Source organism: Brienomyrus brachyistius, chromosome 3 (assembly GCF_023856365.1).
Source record: "Brienomyrus brachyistius isolate T26 chromosome 3, BBRACH_0.4, whole genome shotgun sequence".
Classification (NCBI taxonomy): Eukaryota; Metazoa; Chordata; class Actinopteri; order Osteoglossiformes; family Mormyridae; genus Brienomyrus; species Brienomyrus brachyistius.
This window is the reverse complement of record NC_064535.1, coordinates 29,055,256-29,078,850: the sequence shown is the minus strand read 5'-3', so window position 1 is coordinate 29,078,850 and position 23,595 is coordinate 29,055,256. Positions and strand designations below refer to the sequence as shown.

General features: G+C 41.8%; 1 protein-coding gene and 1 long non-coding RNA gene across 2 annotated transcripts; one reads left to right on the top strand and one right to left on the bottom strand.

The window, feature by feature from the left end:
* Window positions 1-401: 401 nt before the first annotated feature.
* On the bottom strand, window positions 402-3,117 carry LOC125738152 (uncharacterized). The gene is made up of 4 exons (XR_007396741.1): window positions 2,882-3,117; window positions 1,650-1,774; window positions 932-1,046; window positions 402-819 (listed from the first exon to the last, which is right to left on the bottom strand). It is a non-coding gene; the product is annotated as an uncharacterized LOC125738152 (long non-coding RNA).
* Window positions 1,664-11,199, top strand: LOC125738137 (uncharacterized). Its single transcript, XM_049006816.1, has 4 exons — window positions 1,664-2,678; window positions 3,488-3,719; window positions 5,726-5,987; window positions 6,566-11,199. Exons 2-4 carry the CDS (start codon window positions 3,621-3,623, stop codon window positions 8,083-8,085), a joined length of 1,881 nt encoding a protein of 626 aa, XP_048862773.1. The 5' UTR covers window positions 1,664-2,678; window positions 3,488-3,620; the 3' UTR covers window positions 8,086-11,199.
* Window positions 11,200-23,595: the final 12,396 nt, after the last annotated feature.

Here is a 23,595-nt window from a genome sequence, read left to right as displayed (position 1 = left end):
TGGGGTGTTTGAATCCCACAAGCGCTCCCCGGGTCAGTTTCCTGGTTAGACTTACTCTGGCAGTCTGTAAGACATGCAGTTAGGATAATTGTTGTGCTGGGATGATGGACAGATAATATGCTATAGCAAAAGTTCCCTTTAGCTTTGTGGTCCTTTTCAACTGCTATGACTTTTGTTTGATTTTTGCTTTTTACTTATTTTACCCGTGGTATTCATGTTGGCTTTTGACGCACCGTGCTTGTCTGGTTCTGGTGTGCTGTCTACTGTTTACTTTGTGGTCCAGGAGATCGTGCTGAGATTCAGATCATTAGAAGCCCTGCTTCACTCGTTAGGGCCTTGTTAGCAGTTATCTGTTGGCTCCATTCCTAGTATAATTATTTATGATAAAGGTGTATGCAAAATTTCCTTTTATTTTTTTACTTTATTTTTTATTCATCTTTAGTTTTGCTGCTTTAAAAAGTGGTTCGTTTCGGTGCTATGAATGTCGAAGCACGCAGTGTTGCCTTGCCAGATGGACCCTTGCTTGTTGTTATGCAGCACTAATATGGTGAAAAGCATGGTTGGCCATTTTAATAGGCTAATTGTCCAGGATATGTAGTACCCTCGTTAGTCAGGGTTACATTCTGATGGCTCTCTGTTAGTAGCAGCAGCTGTGACACCCAGTGGCAGTTCTGGTGTACTTGAGCCATCTACTCAGATGTGCAGGTTCCCTGTGGTGTCCCATCAATGATGCCACCCTGGGAAATTGGCCCTTGTCTGGATCTCCCCATAACAGCACCACTGGAAAGATGCCTTCCCATATCCAAAGTACGTTCGATCCTTAATTCAGGAGAAAAAAATATATATCAAAATTGGCCACCAGGGGGAATCGTTTCACCAATTTTGTGGTTGAAGCAACGAGAACGACCTTTGTTCAATGTTTAAAACTTACCTTTTTTAATTCTTATAGGACGCTTGGGAATTTAAATAGGATGGGAGCCACATCAGCCCCGTCTGATTTTATTTCTCGATTAGTTTCTCGGACTCCTTGGGTTGACAGTTCTTGGCTGTAATATTTAAATCACAGATTTTTTTTCCATGATGATTAGGTGAAGTATGAAATAAATTAGTATATTTTTGTTACTTGTTGAGAAATGTAAGAATCTGTCTCTCAAACGCTTATAATGTAGGATCGCGGGGAAATAGAATAATAATTCTTAATAAAAAAAGGTGTTCTGCTGGGAACCAAATTTTGTGCAGTACTTTTAAAATCTCACTAGATGACTCTCTAACTCGGTGCGGGGCAATAAACACTGGCCGTTAGCCTCAGGTGTCACGTTTCATATTTCAAATTCAGATTCAGATTTCCTTTCATTTCCTTTAGGCCTATTGTCATTTTTAGTGTAGTTGCGTGCATTCAAAAAACAAAAAATAACGTTTCCCCCAGACCGAACATTGCCGTAATGTACAATGGAAAATATCACAATAACAAGAACGGCAGGAATAAAATATTACAAATATAGAAATAGTTGAATAAATAGGTTACATTCAAAAAAGTTAGTCGCCAAAGTTTCCAGTGTTTAAGTGTTTGGGGGGGGACTGAGTGCTCGGGAGTTTGGGGGAGGAATCTGTACAGCAGCCGGGTGGTTCTCGTTTGGATGCGCCTGTACCTTTTTTCGGATTGCAGGAGAGAGGATGGTAACGCTGGGGGACCTGCCAGTGCAGAGTTGGTGAGAGGGCGAAGGAGCACCAATGATCTTTTCAATTGACTTCACTATCACCTTTTATGTTGATGCTGTTTGGGTGCAATACAATTATCAAACCAGGATTAATGCAGTTAGTCAGGGGAGGCTTGCCCTCTAGGAGTCGCTATTGCGCCTTCTGTGTTACGGCTGTGGTGTTAATGGCTGAAGTCAGGTCCTCTGTCTGGGACACCCCCTAAAGAACTTATTGCAGCTGTTTGGGTGGTGCCCTTTCTTAAATGGAAATTAATTAACCTCTAATGTAGAATATGAGCACTAGACATCAATAAAGTGTGTGGGCAAGTGTAAAGGCAGGGAACAAGCCAGACAGGGCGGCAGCCCATCGCAAGGCAAATAGCCTACATGTAATGGTTATAATAACACACATCATTAAAATGTTTCGCAAGGCTGCTCGTCACACTCACTATCTGTGGCCAACATTCTCCATACAGTAAGTCATACCTGTATATAATAAAGACATCCTGAATGCCTGTAAACTAAGTAATAGGTGTAAGTATAGGCTACCCGTTTGTTATTTATTAATCGCTTACAGTCTTAATGTGAATTAACTCTTGCTGTAAAATAATTCCTTGTAGAAAATCCACAAAAGAACGGATTGTGGAAACTTTGAGAAATATGATGTCGTAAGCGAAATATGATTGATGTAATCGCGAGGGTGGAGGTTGGTGTTCGTGCGCCCGCTTTCGAAGTGGAAGGAGCGCCTCTCGTGTTGCTCCAGAATCCAGGAGGAGCCTGTCGCGGTATTTAAATGTTTTTTTTTCTTTCTTATGAAGCTTTAGAGCAGTAAAGTACCCAAGAGTATTTCCTCTAGGAGTGTTTTATAATTTAAAAAAAGAAATTTCTTTGTATAAGAACGCAGAATATTGGCTAACGACTCCAATACAATAATAAGAAGTTTAAGAAAAGAGAAAGAAAACGAAAGGTACAAAGTGACATGTAAGTATCCTTATAACGCCTTTGACCAAATATGTAAATTTAATGTATTTTAGCAATTCATGTAATGGGTTTAAGTGAGATGCGTGTTTATCTAATACAGTTGTGTGAGGTGACCACATCATTATTGATAGCCTAACAAATGTCGGAAAATAGTCGTAATATTGAAATAAAATTTTTAAGAAGTTTGTGTATATGCAGCCTACCCATGACCCCTGCTGAAAGTCTGCGATTTGCCGGATCCCAGTCGGCCAGTTGTCCCCAGGAGTCCCGCGGAGTGGGCTGGGTGTTTAGACACTTGCCTTGTTTTTCTCAGGTCACTTATTCAGACCTATTGTTACACGTCAGATCACAATTAGGCTACTGCTGGTTATATGCGCTGCCAGTACAATCTCAGCGGCGGAGAAACCGAAAGGGGGTTGGGGGTGTCTCCTTCAGCAAATATGTCAGCCGTAGATTGAAAAAATTGACAGTAACAAAATTATCTTGCAACTGTTAACGTAACGTAAAATATTTCAATTAAAATGATAGTTAAAGTTTTCAACGTAGTTTTGGGGTAAGAGAGATTTGAAACAAATTAATATTTTGTTTCTTGGCTGCATAGTTCCTACAAACTGCAATGTTCAGAAAAAAAACATTCTTTGAGATAGTTAACGACACATCACATACTGTTGTTTGAACACGCAGTGCCAGTGGTTATGCACTAGCCTCGTGTAGGCTCCCAGTTACTTTTTTTTATTGATAAATGTATTTTACATTGCCTATTTTTCTGTCTTCGTTTAATTTAATTTTTTTCTTCTTTTTTGAAAAAGAAAAGAGATGCGATATTCTTTGGCGTGAGAAGTGACCTGCGGCAGCGCCTAGTCAGGAGCTGCTTTTAGAGTTAAAAATAAACCCCCCTTTCGTGAGAAGCCGGAAAACCCGCAAGGCCACCGCACGCAATCAATGGACTTACATGTGCCTGCCGCCGCCGGCTCCCGATATGGAGGCGGCTGGGCTGCCCAGAATGGCAGAGGGAACACCCAAAACCGCACCAGGCCTGCTGTAAGTCTGTGCTTATTTCCCAGATCACAGACAAACGACTGTTCTTTGTATTTTCACACATTTTCCTATCTGGAAGAGTTTTAGACTGCTTCTCAGCCAATTTGGAGCGAGTTTCTGTAACAGGGGAAGCCTTTTAAGTCTATTCTGTATAATTTCTCTGATAGTGTAAACAGGAAAAGAGCGGATTTAAAGGAATAATCAGAGATTAAACATTAAACTGTTGTTCACCATGATGTAATAACAAACAAGGTTAGTGTATCTGTCAGTGTATGATAAAATGCTTCTGATTATTGTTTAAACAGTGATTCTGTTTGTGTGCCTTGGAGTGTCTGCTAATATTAATTTGCAGATTAATTTAGTGGCCGAATGACACCACAGTACACACTTGCAGCTTTCTTTGCTGTTGTTCACTACTGAATGCTTAAATCATTGGTAATTCATGTTGCATAATCTCAAATCCAATGCAGTGCCATAGAATCTATCCTGTAATGTCCAGTCCATTACAGGACTTATACGTACTTGAGCTCATTTGTTTTCTCCAGTCTCTCTAGAAAGCAAAAATTATAACATAGTTCAATATCAGCAGTACAGATATCCAGACTAGGGTGTCCCTTACCTCCTGCCCTGAGCATTCTGGGATAGCCTTCAGGCCAGGCAGGACCTCACCTCATTTCGGCTTCAGGGCAGATGCCTGTCTTCCGTCTCTTCCATCACGTTGAGGGCTTCACCTCAGGGCATTTTGTTAGACTCTGGGGTCCAGTGACCACCCTGACAGCAGGTGACTCTCCCAAAGGGGACATCAAAGGACTCTGTTAGACTCTGAGGTCCAGTGACCACCCTGACAGCAGGTGACTCTCCCAAAGGGGACATCAAAGGACTCTGGGGTCCAGTGACCACCCTGATAGCAGGTGACTCTCCCAAAGGGGACATCAAAGGACTCAGACTCTGAGGTCCAGTGACCCCCCTGACAGCAGGTGACTCTCCCAAAGGGGACATCAAAGGACTCTGTTAGACTCTGGGGTCCAGTGACCACCCTGACAGCAGGTGCATGCTTTCACCTTAGGGCCATCACTGGTTGACAGCTTAATTCAGGGGAAGCAGCTGGAATGACAAGAACAGCTACTAGCAGTTTTTGGGTCAGCAAACATAAACAAAGCTGCTTTTTTAATTAATAATTTAATAATTTAGCTGGTGGTAAATATTTGTACTATAAACAGCACAGGTAATTCTGAAACCCACATATAAATTATCCAACAATGACCGAAACTGAATTGCTGGATGTGTTTGAGCCGTTTCCATTTCTTTTGAGAAAGCTGCTAATTATACATTCCCGTGTGTACTGTGAAATGTGACCTTTCATTGTAGACTTTAAACATAGTATTTCCCTTTTGTACATGTAGAGTTTTGGTAGATGTAGAGTCTGTTTGAGTCTTCATTTCAGCTGCATATTGTGCATGCAGCTTGGTTCAAAGATCCATTGATAGAATAATACTTGGGGTAATTTACACTCTGGGCAGATCCATTTACTTAAGGAGTGTCGTGCACATGTAGCGCCTGACCTGAGAGATATGATGCAGCCCTTTAAAAAAAGGCTCAAAATTAGTATTAAATCATTTCTTAAATCATACGGTGAAATCATACATCTTGGTATCCTTTATCTTTATGGAGATTTTGTATAAAGTAGGATGATGAAAGTATAACAGAAGTCTTTGCTATATTTGTTACTTCACAGTATTAAATAGTGTGTTGAGGGCAAAAAGGGTAATGTATAGTAATTTAATTTATTGTAACGGTTAAGTTGCAAAAAAATCTGTCTGGATTCTGTAAATCAATCTAAGTGTTAGTTTTACTTTTTACTGTATACCTGACTTGCAGTGAAGGTTGTTACATGACTGGATTGCTATCTTGCTTTTTGTCTGCCACCTGATCTTTTGATCCTTTCTGTTACTTGTCCTTCCTCTGTATGATTTCTGACCTCGTAATTGACCCCTCAAATCCCCCTTCAGGAGAATGAGGGCCTGCAATTCCTGAGTCGAGAGGAGAGGGAGTGCATCAGGTTTTTGGAGGAGACCATCGAATCACTGGATGAAGATCTGGATGAAGCAGATGGAAAGCGGTTGTCAGGGGCTGCCGAGCCGGCAGTGCACCGCCCCATCACAGCTGCTACAGTAATGATGTCAGGACGATCTGTCAATCCCAAGGACCAAGACATTATTGACCTGGTCCAAAAGCAGCCCAAAGCAGCCCTGTACAGCTCCGTCCAACAAGGTACCAGAACTTTAATAATTCTGTAGTTGGGTTAGTAATACTGAGGACCCAGGAGAAAATCTGTAATAACTATAAAAGGTACCCATTTTTGGGGGGGGCTGTGGCACCTTGGTTGGCACTGTTAGCTCACACCTCTGAGACCAGCATTTGAGCCTCCGCCATGGCTCCATGTGTGTGGAGTTTGCATGTTCTCCCCGTGTTATCGTGGGATTTCCTTCACGTTCCCCTATTTCCCCACAATCCAAAATCATTGCTGAGGCTAATTGGAAATGCCAAATTGCCCATAGGCGTGCCTGTGTGTATGATTGGTGTGTGACTGTGCCCTGCGATGGCTTGGTACCCCATCCTGGGTTGTTCCCTGTCTTGACCCCCATAGGCTCCAGACCCCCCACAATTCTGAATAGGATGAGCAGTTACAGAAGGTGGATGGATGGATGTAACCATTTTTTCTTGATTGTATATTACATTTTGCAAGTAAATTTTGTGTGTTAACACTACAATACCTGAGTTGCTTATCTTTCCAATAAGACCAAGGTAAATGAATCAGGTAATTCTGCATGTGTTTTATTCTTTCACAGATTTTCGCAGTATGTCTCACCCGGAGACTCATTTTGAAATGAAGGCAAAACCAGACCCCCTGGGAAACCTTCCCTATGATTTAAAACTTCCACCCACTGTGACCCCCTCAGCAGCCAATAACAACCCCAATGCTACCAGCCAGCCACAGTACCAGCCTGCTGGTTTTGTCCCCACCCCGGTCATCATCGCTCAGAAGCTTGCGGCCCATCAGAGAGCTGCGGGCGTCAGCTTGCCTTCTACCATCCTCTCCAATTCCCGCCGAAGCTTGGACTCCAACCCCCAGGACCAGGCATCCACCACGGCCAAGCCCAGCTATTACCCAGACAACATTAGCGTCATCATGGGAGGCAAGCAGACTGACGCTCTGCCACCTATTAATGTCCAGGAGCGAAAGGCCCAGGTTCTGACCCACCTTACAGGCCCGCTTCAGCTGGAGGAAACAGGCACGAAAAACACTCCAATCCGAAGTTCCTCCTACCGGGATCCAACTCAGGATAGGACCAGAATGGAGGCTCTCTCCAAGCTGGGCCTTAATGCAGACCAGCCCTCATCTAGTAGCTACTACCGGGCTGCCAACCAATCTGTGCCAAGCAAAAACAAGGCAGACTCCTCACTGACCAGCAGTTATGCCGAAAAGTCACAACCACTTCCTCTGTCTTTAACCTCCAGTGCAAAGACAACCCCTTCTGCCACTGACTTCAATAACTATCTGGACAAAAGCAAGTCACCAAAAACCAGGTCTTCCAGTATGCTGGAATCCCGTGGCAATATAAATGCTACACCTGACAGCGCGCCTTCCTTAACTGACTTCAACAATTATGGAGGTAAGACCAAAATCATGAGCCTGGTGTCATCTGTGAAGAGCAACACTGCTGCCAACCCCCATATTAGCCACGAGAACAGGCCTAGCATGATACCTCCACCCTCAGGGCCTGTGGTATCAACCAACAGTTTTGGTGGCAAAAGTAGATTCATGGTTCCACCTACATCTTCGAAGACTGAGCCTGATGCCAGGTTGCCCATACCAAGTGGTGGAGTTAATAACATTGGTATCACGAGCAACAGTTACGGTGGCAAAAGCAAAGTTATGAATCCCTCGATGTCAACAGCAGCAGTACCTGAGATTGTATTGCGTGACAGTTATGGTGCAAAAAACAAAACTGTGAGTCCCGCAGTGATCTCCGTCAACAGGCCCGAGGCATCTGCCAGCAACCCAAACCAGAATGTCCCCGTTACCACTCCCAGACCAGCATACGCTCTGCCTAATGCTTCTCTGGGTCCACTGGCAAGCCGGTCAGAACCTGTGCCATCTGATGCCACTGGACTGTCGCACCAAAGCAGTGGGGATGGTGCCACCGCTGGGGCAGAACGACAGCTGTCCTTCTCCAAGCCCGCGGCACCACTGCGCCCTCAGGGTATCACTGTACAGTTTACAGGACGTGGACCCACGGATCAATCCCGCAAGGAAGCCCTGCGTGTACTGGGACTGCTTAAGAAAGGGTCGGGGTACTCGTCCTGAGATGATCTGACTGGTTGTTAGTCCGTCCTTTTCCCTTCATAACACCTTAATACTGAATTCTCACTTTTATCATCATCTATCTCATTCCCTCCGGAGCTTGAACAAACTTGGACAGTAGGATGTGGTGACCATCCAATCGGAATGGGAAGTGAAGGAGAAAGAGATGCATTATGAATAACAAGACAAGGCATTAATGTTCAGACAAGAAGTAATTAGCACCGAGATCAAACACTTACTGTGTTTGCCTGGAAGCCATTACAGCAGCTTAAATCACAACCATCATACATAGGTAGAGCATATGTTGGTTAATTCCTGAAGAGGGTTGGCCTCTGTGTTGAGTTCTGCATTGAAAGTTAGTCTTTCTTTTGTTTTGCAAGTTTTGATGGGTGGAATAACTGGTTACTGGTATATAAAAAAAATCAGTGACATGCAGTGCCATCATAATGTCAAGGTGTGAACTATATGTCATGTCTTCTGTCAAACATGGGTGTAACTTCTGATAGATTGGACTGTTTTTCTCCTCTGGCAACATGGTGTGAAGGATCTCGATCTTGTGTGTCAGCTGACGCTGGAAAAAAATGTGTTTACAGAGTTGACAGAAGAGACTGCGTAGCAGTGAATTATTATTATTATATTTATGATTTGTTTCCATATTTAGATCAATATTTATGATTTTAATTAAGTGGAGCTCAACTGTTCTACTTAAAGATTTCATTTGCTTGATTTTTTATGTTTTCTAACAGATGTGTGAATGTAAAAATAAAACAGCAGGATGTTTAAAAGCCAGTTTAATTCCAAATCTTGAGTCAGTTTTAGGTATGACATAGTCTCATTGTTCTCTGTATGGCTGTGGGTTCAAATCAAATCATTGCTCTATGTTTGCATGTTCCTATACAATTGTGGGTCTTCTCCTGTTACTTATCATGCATGTGTCCTATGAATAACTGGTATTTTGTTTAAGCTGTACCCCATCTAAAGCCCCCCAGCCACCTCCTGTATCTTCCCACCCTAATTTTAAAGGTATTATTGTCAGTGTAAATTAATGTTTTGACAGTATGTATTGTACATTTATGTTGTATTCAAAGGGCTGGGTATTTAATGCTCATGTACATTACATAATGACCAAATTCAAGAAATGGACTCTTCTCTTCTGTTTACGTTTAACCACACTGCTGGCAAAATTATATATTTAAGTGTGATTTAATCTCCACCCATTAAAGCCACAAACTTGTATTAAACGCTTGACTGTGGACACTATAAAGAGAGGTCTAGTAAATTTAGATTTATAGTATTTTTTCCACTTGTAAAGGAACTCTAATTTTCTCACATATTATTTTTATATTTATTTGCCAGCAGTGTATACAGCCTCTTTAGCATTGGCAAAAGTGGTACCGGTATGTGATCACAACTGTGTGATTGTGATACAACTGTGGTGCTTGTTGCTAGATGTTTAAAGACTGATACTGCACCCGATTTTCTTCTCTTCTAGCTGTGCTGTTAGAGGCTTGGTGGCGACATGTGATCTTGTGCTTGTATATGTGTCAGAGAGCGGCAGACTTAGAGTGTGAGTATGTCTGCATCCAGGAAACTCTTAGCCCTGACTCTGGTTGGCTGTTTGAAGTATTTCATCCTGATGCACCCTGCTTGTAGAAGCGTCATTCTTCAGGTTCTGCTTATCCTGAGAAGTTATCGCCCTTCATTTGTCCACTGCTCAGACAGCCTTTCTGTGTGGATGCTGGCGGGTCCTGGGCTGTAGACCTCCTCACTGAGAAAGCTTCACAAATACTCCGTATGGTCCTTCATAGGCACAGACTACAGACACATCGTGGGAACACTGGGCAAAGTGTGTTACTACATGTGTTACTACATTTGAGGAGAGTCAGTTGTTTTATTGCACCGATTATGTCCCATTAATGTTAGGTATGCAAAGGAGAATAAAAACATTATATATCCAAAAACAGTTCGTCTCTTGTTAAATTGGTAGATTGGCGTTTGTCCACTGCCACCAAGAACCGAGCCATACCCAAGTCATTCCGCAAACGGGCGGTTTTCCTTTGTAAATTATGCGAGTCGTACCCATGCCATACCAGCACTGACATAGCCCTGTTTACTAGCAGGACTGAAAACATAACTAAACCAAACCTGCTGTGTCACCATAATCTTATTGGCTAAAATATGCGTACAGCGAAATCCAGAGTCCTGTGTCGATATCCATGGATTATCCGAAGGAACAAAGAGCATGCGCTACATATTAATGATCGTAAGTAGCATTGCACAGCATGATGCACTGATGTATTCCCGATATCTCGAAACTTGAAAATTTCCTACCTCCTTCTTAAAAAAAGTGTTATAGAGGAACTGAACGGAGTGGATTTGTAATGAAAATTTTCTCAATGTAATGCTAATTCTGCTAGCTTTTGATGCTAACAACACAGCACTTTTCACAGATGTGTTAGTGGAAATTAATGACTGTATAGAGAGGTCTGGTCTCACCTCTTTTGTGCTCCACCTCACCAGTGAAAATGCTTTGTGAATAGATTTATGGATGCATATCAGGCTAAGGGGTTTGTAAAGGTAATTTTCCCATCATGGCTGAAACGGTGTTTATAATATATTGCTGAGCAGTGTTCTGTGTACCCACTGCATCCTCTTCAAACATTCTGCGTGGTTTGGACCAGGGATTTATTCAGCTCTCAACCTCACCTGCAAGAAGCCAGCATCCTTTTTTTCAATCCACAGTATTGGATACTATGATTTGAATGAGGTAACCATATCATTACCCTGGTTTCAGCTGGTATGGAACAATTAAGGGAAGCAAGATATTTCACCAAGTTGGACCTGCAGAGGTTGTATAACCTCTTTGGGATACGCGATGGACATGGATAGAAGACGGCATTCCACACAAGCAACGGCTACTATGAATATTTGACTATGCCTTACGGTTTGGTAAACGCACCATCAGCCTTTCATGTGTTCATTGCATATACGGTGCCCTCCACAATTATTGGCACCTCTTGTAAAGATTTGCAAAAAGTGTTCGAAAAAAATCCACCTTTTGGTGAAGTAGTTTCATCTCAAACTGAAAAAAATGAGAAAAATCCAACATTTAATTAAAATAAATTTATTGAAAGAAAAACAAATCCTTCATTGAGAAATAATTATTTTCAACAAAAACACACCAAGCAGGGCATCTGAGACCATTCCTCTTTACAGAATCTCTCCAGATCATCCAGGGTCCTAGGCCCTCTCTTGTGCACTTTCCTCTTCAGCTCAGCCCACAGGTTATCAGTGGGGTTCAGGTCAGGGGACTGGGATGGCCATGGCAGAAGCTTGATTCTGCGGTCAGCTAATCATTTTTGTATAGATTTGGACATGTACTTAGGATCATTGTACTGCTGGAAGATCCAATGAAGGCCGAGTTTTAGTTTCCTGGCAGAGGCAGCCACATTTTGATTTAAAATGTCCTGGTATTTCATGGGCTCGTAATCCCATGTACCCTAAAAAGGTTCCCAAGCCTTTGGAGAAAAAACAACCCCTGAGCATTACAGCACCTCCACCATGTTTTACAGTGGGGTCCATTTCTTTTCATTATAACCATCCTTCTTTTTACACCAAACCCACCCTGAATGTTTTTTGCCAAAATAAAAAATATTTTTGTTATAAAATATTACATAGTTTGTTTCACCAGACCATTGAATTTGGTTCCAGCCATAGTTGCAGTCGTGTTTCACAAACTCCAGGCGCTTAAAATTCATGGTTAACTGATAAAAAAAGCTTCTTTCTGCCAAATAATCTGTTAGCATGAAGGAGGTGTCTGATGGATTTTCTGGAGACATGGTAACCTCAAGATTTTACTTGGTCTTGTAATTCAGCAACAGTGATCGTTGAAGATTTTTTTTACCTCTCTTACGATCCTCCTCATTGTACGTGGGGGCAAAACAGCACCACCCTTACGTTTATAAGAAGAACTTCACTGAAGCGAAACATTTTCTACTTCTTTGTAATATTAGTACTAATACTTCAAAATATTTCTTATCACCTTTTATTTGGCAGTTTATTGGGTAGTTGTGGAATATGACGTATTTTTAAACCCACCCAGTGAAGCATGCTTCACCTAATCTTTTCAACTGTGCGTGTTCTTCCGCGTTCTCAACACACAATTAACCATTCAGAACAGAGTTCAGCCACCATGCAAGATGAAATCATTTATTTGTGGACAAGAAACTGGTATACTTTAAGTGAAAGAGCCAAAAATTGAAAATACTTTGATTTATTAATACTGTTCTTGTTATAACCAATCCTGTGTATATACTGTAAATAAAAATGTTAAATTTAGTTGTTATTTTTTATTGTGCGAAAAGGAACATGTCAGTACAGTTGTACAATTAAGTCTTTTTGGGAAATGTGAGGTGTAGAAGTTGCATCCCATATATTATATGATAGTCCTGTATTTCAACCAAAATGGGATGCTATTTGTCCTATACTGACAGACCGTGTGATCACTTTCTAAGCATCGGCTCACCAGGTCAAAAGTTACACAATTGTAGACTCAGGATCCAGGCTAAATAAGGCTACGTTTGATTGAAATTGGCAATCAATGGAAAATGTTTAGGACTACAATGTCAAGAATATTTTAAAATGTATTACAGTATTTTTGATAATGACTAATTGTAATGTAGGATCAGGTCTGAAATTATTCCTGGATTTTTGACCGCTATAACTAATCAGTATGTCATTGACTTTTTAAACCAATTAAGGTAATTAATTTAAGTGCGCTGGTGGTGAAATTTAATAAATAAATGGAATGGCTGGGGTGCCCCTGATGAGAGGTTTGGGAACTGAAGCCATCCAACATGATATCAGTAACTTTTTGGAGAACTGAAAAAATTCTGGCTTGTTTATATTGTATTAGTCTTAATTTGCTTAATTTTTGTGTTCTAATGTGTTTTTGTTATGAGCAAATATGCACTTACTACCCAGATACCACCTCTAGGTGGTGGACTTTCATATATGATACCTGCTTAGCAAAGATTTCCATCCATCCATCCATTTTCCAAACCGCTTATCCTACTGGGTCGCGTGGGGTCCGGAGCCTATCCCGGAAGCAATGGGCACAAGGCAGGGAACAACCCAGGATGGGGGGCCAGCCCATCGCAGGGCACACTCACACACCATTCACTCTCACCAAATTAGCAACTCCAATTAGCCTCAGCATATTTTTGGGCTGTGGGGGGAAACCGGAGTACCCAGAGGAAACCCCACGATGACATGGGGAGAACATGCAAACTCCACACACATGTGAACCAGGCAGAGATTCGAACCCGGGTCCCAGAGGCATGAGGCAACACTGCTAACCACTGAACCACCATGCCGCCCCCTAGCAAAGATTTTTGAAATCAAAATGTTGTTGTCAATGCTGCCCCCATTGATCCAATGCTAGATATGCAGTTGAAAATGCATAGATAGATGAAAATAAACTTAAGCATCATATATCACATCTCCTGGAATGAGTGTGTGTCTCCTTCTGTTTTGTGAATGGGAATCATGTGACACAATAGTCAGCGTGACTGTCTTTCTGCTGAGTAGCTAGCAGACCCAGCTGAGTTCTGTTGACAGGAACTGCCTGTAATATTTTCCTTTTCCGGCCTTATATGGGGATGGGTGGCGTTGGACGGACATGACACATGTCAAAATACCACAGCAATTAAACAAGCTCATTAACAAGAAAGAAGAAAATAAACATAGGAATGATTTGTCAGGACTAGTAACTACATGGGAAGAGATTACTGGTCATTGGACTGGGATCAACTGGTATCCAGTTTATCATGGCAAAAGACAATGGAACGCAAATATAGATATTACATAGAATAGCAGATAGATTAGGGTAATCAGCATGGATAACCATTTTGATTTACCTCTTAATCCATATTATTCATAAAAATGCTGTTTCTGTCACAGCACTGGGAATGACAAACACCAGGGTATTGGTTTGTGGACCATCCGTCCATTAAGAAGGCAAGTCAGTACAGATGCCTGTCCCATGACTTATCCGGATTAGGCTTGTTTTAGGGATGGTGCTCATGCACCGACGCAGGGTAAGTGAGTCTTTTGTGACTGAAGCAATCTGTCGCTCATGTGTGTCTTTGTGCCGTTGCCATGACGGCACCAGGTATAAACAGGCTTAAAACGTCACTTTGACGCTTCCCTGCTTGGTGACCTTGAATTCCTTCAGATGATCCGTGCTCCCAGGAATCCAATCAAATGGGTTTTGTGATCGTCATGCCTGGTTACATGTTGCTGAAAATGACATCAGAAGTACTGAGGAAGTTTCGGTTAGCGGTTGATGACCCGGCGAAATGTGGGCTGTCCTTGAGCATGAATAAAACGGAGGTCCTGTTTGCACTTGGTCAGTCGTGGAGCTCTCTCTGTGAAAGAGGGTTACAAGCATAGGTACAGTAATGTCATTCATTACCCTGGCAGTGAATATTTTAATCAGGTGAATCGTAATTCGCCCTTAGTGTTTGCGTGAGGCCATCTCACACATTCTCTGTCCTGTGTTCCCTTGGATAATTTCTCACGCTCCTGGAGTCTATTTCATATCCACACATTTTTGCTGTAGTTTCACTTTTGTGTGCAGTTTTCAGGGGAATTGGAAATGGGCCTTCTTTCCCAAAACATAAATAAGAGTCTGTTCCTTTTTTTTTTTTTTATTATGAATCCATACATTGTGCTGCGCATGCAGAGTGCAAGGATGAATTATATACCTAACAAAGATTGTAGTCCTATGTGGGACCCATTTTTATCATTTTTAATGTTGTGAAATGATTTAGTTAGTTATGAAATTGTACCCAACACAGTGTTAGTCTTATTTTAAATGAGGAAATTGTTACCATTTTTTAATTATTTAAACATCTTTCTTATATCGCATCCCTTTACAATGTGACTGCTGTACTGTATGTGTGCCCATTGTGATGTCATCATATACAATGTACCCCCCTTTCAATGCCACTGGTAGTATTAAATGTAATACTTGTAACTTACCTCAGGTCTAAGACCAGTATCTTCTTCGCACTTTCCAGCTACATTAATGCACCCCTGGCACTCCAGCGACAGAGTCTGATTTAATGCATGTAGTCAAAGAGGCTGTAGTAATAGTCAAACCTGGACACTTAAATGCTATTTAATTTTTATGAATACAGCTGAAAACGGTCTTCGTCTAGGCTATAACTTCAACAAAGAACGAGCATCATATCAGCTCCAACTATATGTCATTTGATCAAAGGGTGCTTCCACCTGCAAACAAATTAGGGAGAGAGGATTGGTTATGGCAGAATCACAGTGGAAAGGAGCGAGGAGCCATGACCGATCCCCACACACTGTTAGCCATCACGCCCATGTGTTTGGCAGGACACTGCGGTAGATGCATACCTACCATATCTACAGGAAGTGGATATCTCCCTTACTGACTGCACAGGAGCGAGGTACGTTGGAGAATGTAAAGAGTGGAAGGTTGGTGGAACGACGGGGAGTCTGAAATGGATTTCTACTGACATCGCTAATCTGGCTGATTTCACCATTCAATTTAATTCAGACTACACTGGCAAACAAAACTGAGTATTTCAAGATTAATCTAAATGTTACTACCACCACTCCGCCTTCAAACTACGTGGCTCTTACAGTTTTCTCGTTTCCCTAAAATGGGTCACCCCTGCATGGATCTCTGCTTGATATCTGGAATGGAAACATACAATTCTGACTCTGGTTCACTTCCATTAACAAGAACAAACATGATCTGAGGTAGAATTATGCAGATTGTTGGAACCCTCTGCTACTTAAGTCATTCTCAATTCACATTCCTTCCCGTATTCATATTATTGATCTTACAACTGTTTATCCTGGTCAGGGGGGCCTGGAGCCCAACCATAAGGGTACGAGGCAGGGGTACATGCTCTACAGCAGTGGTCACCAACCCTGTTCCTGGAGATCTATCACCCTGCAGAGCTTGGATGCAGCCTACAATTTAACGCGTCTGATACAGATAATCAGGCACTACAGTAACATCTCGGTATTACAGCCAACTTAGCTTCAACATAGCTGGCTGCAATACTTATCTGTATGTGGTGTGTTAAATTCGGGTTGCCAGATCTCCAAAAGCAGGGTTGGTGACCACTGCTCTACAGGATGCCAGCCCATTGCAGGGCACACGGAAAAGGATTTTTTGCTCAGATAGATGTCATGCAGTCTTTGCAAACACAACCAGACCATGCAGATGGGGAAGAAAGGGAAGCGGACATTTCCCGCTAAACTTCATGCTAGCAGAATGCTGGAGGCTGGTGTGTGGCCCACTGACAAAAAGTAGTGCTGTTCAGGGGTAGTCGTACATGGGGTGGCACATGGTGGAGTCTTCTTCTATCCCGGAAGCACATGAGAGCAGTATGTGTTTTTCCTGGTGTAGAAGACATGCCACTCTTCCTCTAACAGAAGGTCAGGGCAATAAAATGAATACCAAAAGCCTATTTACAGTAAAGACTCTCGTTGTAGCCTCTTTAGATAAAGAAACAAGAAAGGGCAGATTGTAGGGAATGGAAATGCCAAAATTGCTGGGGGTGTGGTCGTACCGTGTGGCTACAGGTGCCCCGGTGTCACCAAACAGGATTTCTTGCTTAGCCGGATAACTTTTCGAATTTAAGGTAGTCTAGGTTAAATGTGAGTGAACACAGATAAAGTCCATTCAAACTGGACACTATGGAGCAACTGCTTCAAAGTCAGGATTTCCATTACCGGACAATTCTCTGTCGTCTGTGGTATTTGTTGCATATAGATGCTTCCCTTGAATTTGGTGATATGTTGAGGTCTGAGATCAGCTTCTGTACAGGACAGGCTGGGTTAGTCACTGAATGTCTGTTAAGCACACAGAGAGAGCTGAAGTAAAACCAAAAGGATACTGAGTGCTGTAATTCATTAAGCTCCAACAGCTGTTAAAGATGAGAAGATTAGCGAAGGAGACTCACAAAGCCTCTATCATACAGCTAACGTTCAGCCATTATCAAATAGCGAGTGCTGTGAACCGCCCACCTGCAAGAATCAAGAGACAGACATGGGTCCCTGTCAAGCATTACTTACACTGGGTAGTTCACAAAATCCTTAGTTACAGACTGCTTCTTCCTCACTGCTGTGTACTCGACTTTTAGCAGGCTACAGTGGGATCTTGATTTAATTAGCAACTGGGCTGATACAGTACCTGGCAGATGAAATTTAACATAGATAAATGTAAGGTAATCCAAGCAGGGAGCAGAAATATAAAGTACAGATATTTTATGGGTTCCACTGAAATAAAGGTAGCTGATTACGAGAAAGATCTCGGTGTGTATGTTGATGCGTCCCACCAGATCGGTGTGTATGTTGATGCGTCCCACCAGATCGGTGTGTATGTTGATGCGTCCATGTCTCGCAAGTGTGGGGAAGCAATAAAAAAGGCCTATAGAATGTTGGGTTACATCTCTAGATGTGTGGAGTTTAAGACAAGGGAAATGATGCTACGATTATATAATTCTTTGGTAAGACCCCACCTAGAATATTGTGTGCAGGTTTGGTCACCATACCTTAAGAAGGACATTGCTGCTTTGGAAAGGATGCAACATAGAGCTATGAGAATGATTCCTGGTCTTAGAGGAATGTCTTATGAGGAGAGGTTAGCTGAGATGAATCTGTTTAGCATCAAGCAAAGGAGGCTAAGGGGGGACATGATCCAGGTATATAAGATACTAACAGGTCTGGATACTGTTCAGCCAAATGTCTATTTCAATAATAGTTTAAATACTAGAACTCATGGTCATAAGTGGAAATTAGCGGGAGAACATTTTAAAATGGATTTGAGGAAGCACTTCTTTACACAGCGTGTAGTTAGAGTATGGAATAGTCTTCCTGCTAGTGTAGCGCAAGCGCATCCATTCTTCCATCCATCCATTTTCTGTACCCGCTTGTCTTATGCAGGGTTAGGGTCACTGGAGCTGAGATTCATTTATAATGCTCTTCCATCATTCATGAAATCAGGTGGGGAATCAGCAAAAAGTGAAATCCAAATATTAACACAGCACAGCATGTGTGAAAAAGTAAAAAGAGTTATTTTACATTTTCATGATGAGATACCCTGTCACCTCACAGAGTTTATACACACACACACACAGGGGAGGGTGTGGTCACACATACTCGCTCACATTCCAAGATACCACCTTTAAATTATTCCTAACAGTGTGGCCCTTCCCTCCGAGTTATCTATGTTGCTTAGGGACCGTGATCTGGTGGGAAGTATCGTTACACCTGTCTCAGGAATGCTGGTCTCGCTCCCAGTCTGGTTCACCTGCCATTCCACTAAGCCCCAGTGGCATTCCCCATCCCCAAACTGGGGCACTTTCATCCCCAACGAAACAGGAGAAGATTACAGATGCAAACCTAACAAGGCACCAGTGTAGAGCATCTAAATGTAAACTTTCACATACATACATGCCGTCACATACATGTGATGTGCGAAGTGCTATCTTATGTGGGAGGGGGGAGGGTTGACACAGGGCTTAAAAGATCCCTCCCCATCGATTCTCCTTGGACTACAGTGCAGTGCCAATAAAATTATGACTTAGTTTCTGGTGTAAGTAGTGTGTTTTATTATTTCTAGACTAAAGTCATTCTTTGTTTTAGGCCAGGCCTGGCCTACAGGTGTATATGTAGGGGATCTGAAAGCTGAGCAAACCTGTCTGGTAACCTCTATAAAAGGGCTCTTTCACCAGGCAAGAATGCCGTTCAGCCGGTAGCATGCGTGTAAGAACAGCGATGCCCTGCGTTCCTGATTCTCCCCAGCATGCAGGTGACTTCATGCACCTTCTCGGTGTGTCTTGTCAACCCCCCTCCCCCTGCTCCACCTGCCCGCATTCTGCCACGTTCCTGCTGCTCTCTTGTGGTGACACCCGCACACAAACATGCACACTTAAGCTCCTCAGTGTGGCCTACTCCTGTGTGAGACATTTTTAATTATTGTCTGTGGTGGCTTTGTACAGTTTTATGATAGAAACTCGCAGCATGTGTAACATGATAGAATACTATTGGTTATATATTATAAAGTATGTTTCTGTGTGTGGATACAAGCATAGAGAAGCAGTTCCCCAGGTTTGATTCGAGCTGTATGGGATGCAGATTTTGTATGCTTTTGATTGTGTTTGTATGAGTTGCCTTTGAGTTACAGGGTGGTTAAATGTGTGTTTTTGTGTGTGGTTTAATTTGCATGTATGTGCACAACTCTGTGCTCGGTCTTGCAACTCACAAGTGTCAAATTACAAACCTTGTTTGGTAAATTTTTAATCTGTGACCTCACCTGAAGTTCACACTACATCCGGTTCTTGATTTGCTGAGTCCAATTCCCAGTTAAGTCTATGCTGCACTCTATGACTAATCGCTGGAATTTGTCTAGAGCTTTGAAGCCCCAGCAGCTGGGATGGGTGGTTTCTGTAGGCATGTGGCCTTGCCGAGTACCACACTACAGGGTGCCTCTTCCTAGTGTAACATAACACAATGGAACCTGGGAGGGAATTAAATGAACAACACACCATTGGGGTTGTAGCTAATTATATAGACACCGATACAGTCCTGCAGAAAACCAGGACTCAGAATATTACCAAAAGCTTGACCTCATAGCACTGAGAATGACACAATAACACCAGGCTGTCTCCTTCACATGCATTAGGAAAACCAACTTTAAACGTGCTGCCTGGTTTTAACATTTTTCAGTGTAAAATTTTGTCTGATTTTGACAGACATATTAAAGATTATCTTTAATTAAAGGTATGATTTCTTACCACAGATACTACACCAAAATCTCAATGAATGCATTTTTACATAAACATTTTTATATAACATATAGTGTTTGATGCATGACAAATGGCCCTGCTGTACTCTCTAAATAAAAACATTCTTGCACAGTGTTGATGTTCATTCTGACCACATGAGGGAGCCAAATAATTACTAATGATCTCTGCTTCTCCGTCTCCTTCAGCACCTCTTCAAAAGTTGAATCTGTATTTTATTATATATAAGTATCACAGTCGTGAACAGCAGCCTCAGTCACTAAACACCACGAAAAACAGCATCTGTGGTGCACAGTAGTGAGGTAAGACCGTCACGACAGGCACGCCTAGAACATCTGCAGAGCTCTTTGGTGTTAGCTAAGCTATCCTGAGAGTACACAGTAGAAAAAGCTAAGGCCTTCTATGTGATCTGATAACTCATAGATAGAGCCCTTGCCTGCCTCATGGCCATCTGGGACCCATCATTTTTACTTATTCCTGCATCACCTACATATCATCCTGTAACCAGACAATACATAGGATCTCAGTAGCTCAAACTGTATAGGAGGTAGTGCTACAGAGGAGGTTCTGTGGTAGAGTTGTGCGTGTTGGCAGGAGAGTAGCTGTTCAAAATGCAGCTGCTAGGCTTCTAACACGAACTAGGAGGATGTCACATATTACTCCTCTTTTATATTCATGTCATTGTCCTCCTGTTCAGTTTTGAATTAGGTTTAACATATTGCTCCTTACATTCAGAACCTTACATGGTCAGACCCCACGGTACATAATAGACCTGGTACATCCCTATTGGAATGACCGTGTTCTAAGGTCCCCTGATCTAGAGCTCATTTTCACATATAAGACTGAAAACATGTGATGATCAGGTATTTCAGGTCGTCACCCCAAGGTTATGGAAGAATCGTCCTCCATCATTGCGCTTTGCAGATTCTGTTGAAGGTTTTAAAGGGCAGCTTAAAATATCCTTTTCTCAGGCTTTTGGGAAAATGTGAGTCTGTGAAATTGTGTTTTTACATATAAACTTTACTTACTTAGGTGGAATTTATCTCTCCTATTCAGTCCTTGTTGGCAGGGATTGTCAGACCCCAAGGAAAAAGGAATTTGCTCAATGATAGGAAAGGTTGTGAGCCCCTGCTTAAGATTTTGATCTGGTTCAAAAGGGAGATACAAGAGTACCTTAAGGAGTAGGGGGCTGAGCTCCAGAGCACTCTACACAGCCTTTGCGTACGATATATCTCAAATCTCTAGGCTGTGCATTCAGGGAACTGGGTCAGACCTTGTTGTCCAGCTACAAGCAAACTCACCAACTGGAGTGAAATTGCTGTTACTATTGCAGTGAGCCCAGTTACCATTGATTGATTTGCTGTACACAAGAACTCCGGTGTTTTAGAGGGTAAAGCTAAGGCCTTGATAAATGGGGATTTGCTCTCCTTTGCCATTTGGTTATACAAGCAGCTCCTGCCAAAGCAGCTTTTCTTGAGAGACCGGATTGTCTCCTCAACTGTGTTTTTGGATTCTGGCAGACCAGCAGGTGGCAAAAAGGAGGTATTTCCATTCAGTTGTGTGCCACAGTTATCTCCTTCATTACCACACGCGGCAGGCCCATCATCTGTAAGGGCTACACTAATTTCAAATTACATAGTGAATGTAACTTATTCCAGATCAGAGAGGGCATGAAAATGAAGACCAATGGACAGGGGGCACTACAAGTACCTGGTCATGCCATTTGGGCCAGCAAACATAGCTACTATTTTCCAAATCTTTGCTGACCACATCTTGACGGATTAAGCTCTGCAGGTATTGTAGTCAACCTGGATTATATCCTGACATTAGAGATGCAAAGATATATTGAATTTCATGATATTGCATTAAATACATGTCTCGGGATATGGGACTGTGACCATATCTACAAGGATATTGCATGTTTATTTCGCTAGTACAGCTGCGTTCTATTCTCTCCTATCTAAAATAGCATCGTCTTGTTTGAACAGCAGAGGTCACTATCATGTTCCACTTTGAATGTAACTTGTTTTGTTTAAAAGATCCAGCTGCTGCATAATATATTTATTATTTTTATTTAATTTTATAAAAGGACTGCTGACTTCTGCATTGTTTTTGCTTTGCAGTTAGACATACATAGTTCAGTCATTCATTGCACAATTCAAAATCAAAATTCATGCCATTTTTTGTTCATGCTTGAGTTGTGATTGGCTACTTCTATTTTACTTTATTAAAGGACAGCAGAAGCACTGTAACGTAGAAGGAAAAACATTTCCATAAATAAAAAATTCTGATTTATTATTTAATAAAAGACATTTTTTCAATCATCATTCTTCCTCATATTTTATTGCAATAAATATTGAACCAGGGACGTATTGTGATATTATTGCACCATGAGTGTTTTGCTATCCTTACATTCCTACCTGATATACTCCCCTAACGAGGCAGCATTCACGGAGCACTCATGTCCCTCTTTGTTAATAGTTTGTATGTCAAAGATTAGTAAAATGATGTTACGTCGTTTTTTATTCTGTGGAAAATGAAAAGTCAATCTACTGGCTTGATTTAATAATGAATTATAACTATGCAACAGACCGCTTCATTGAGACCTCTCACAATTGGTGAGTAAGCCAACAAAATCCCTCAACCTCCAGAAAATGGCTGATCATTCAGTGCAATCTAATCCATTATTTTAGTAGTTTTGTCTTTAGCTGCTTTGAGTAGTGGTAAAGTATATATTTTGGCCAGCAAAATTAGTATGATACCAGATACAGGCTGTTTTGCATCTCCACATATTTTTTCCATCTTCCAAGACAATAATGCAGAATCATAATAAAGACAGAAATACAGTACGAGTCAAAAGTTTGCACACACCTACCCATAGAAAGGTATAGTTGTTCTATTCTCTACATTTTTGAATAATACTAAAGACATCAAAATATAGAATAACATATATGGATTATGCACTGGCCAAAAAAGTATTTATAAAAATATATATATTAATACTTAAAATATTTGCTGGAGAGGGGCAGCTCTGTAGGTTGGGACTCAGAAGGTTGCTGGTTCAAATTCCGTGGATGACAGAGCGATCCCACCATTGGGCCCTTCAGCAAGGCCCTTAACCCCAACTGCTCCAGGGACTTACTCACCCTACATTCTCCACTAAGCCAGTTTCATGAGGTGGCCTCCTTGATGTTTTTCCAGCTGTCCTTAAGGAGGTCCCACATGTATGCTGAGCACTCATTGGCTGCTTTTTCTTCACTTTCTGGTGAAACTCCTCCAAAACTATTTCTATTACATTTATATCAAGTGGCCTGGTCATGTGATCTGACACTAGCACTCTCCTTTGTAGGTGGCTTGTGTGTCTAAACTTTTGACTGGTACTGTATATTGCTCAAGGATTGTGAGATAAAATTGTGATTTCATTTCTAAGCGAAAACAATTGCAATTCATACTTTACCCAGAATTTTGCAGCTTTACTCCTGTTTTAATGTCTGTTACAGACATAGCAAGGCAAAAGCAGAGTGTAATGCTAGCCAAATAGTAAGTCTAAATCAAAGGATATGGACAGTGCATACAGGCATACGGCTGCAGACGCCAGTGATTGCTTGCCCAAGATGGTGTCTGTAGTTCTTGTACAGCTACATATCTCCAGACA

Excerpts from the sequence above, each read along its gene's own strand:
- LOC125738137 (XM_049006816.1), top strand. The coding sequence starts at position 3,621 with ATGGACTTACATGTGCCTGCCGCCGCCGGCTCCCGATATGGAGGCGGC. Across the intron at positions 3,720-5,725 it reads AAAACCGCACCAGGCCTGCT|GAGAATGAGGGCCTGCAATT; the intron begins GTAAGTCTGTGC and ends ATCCCCCTTCAG. Across the intron at positions 5,988-6,565 it reads GTACAGCTCCGTCCAACAAG|ATTTTCGCAGTATGTCTCAC; the intron begins GTACCAGAACTT and ends ATTCTTTCACAG.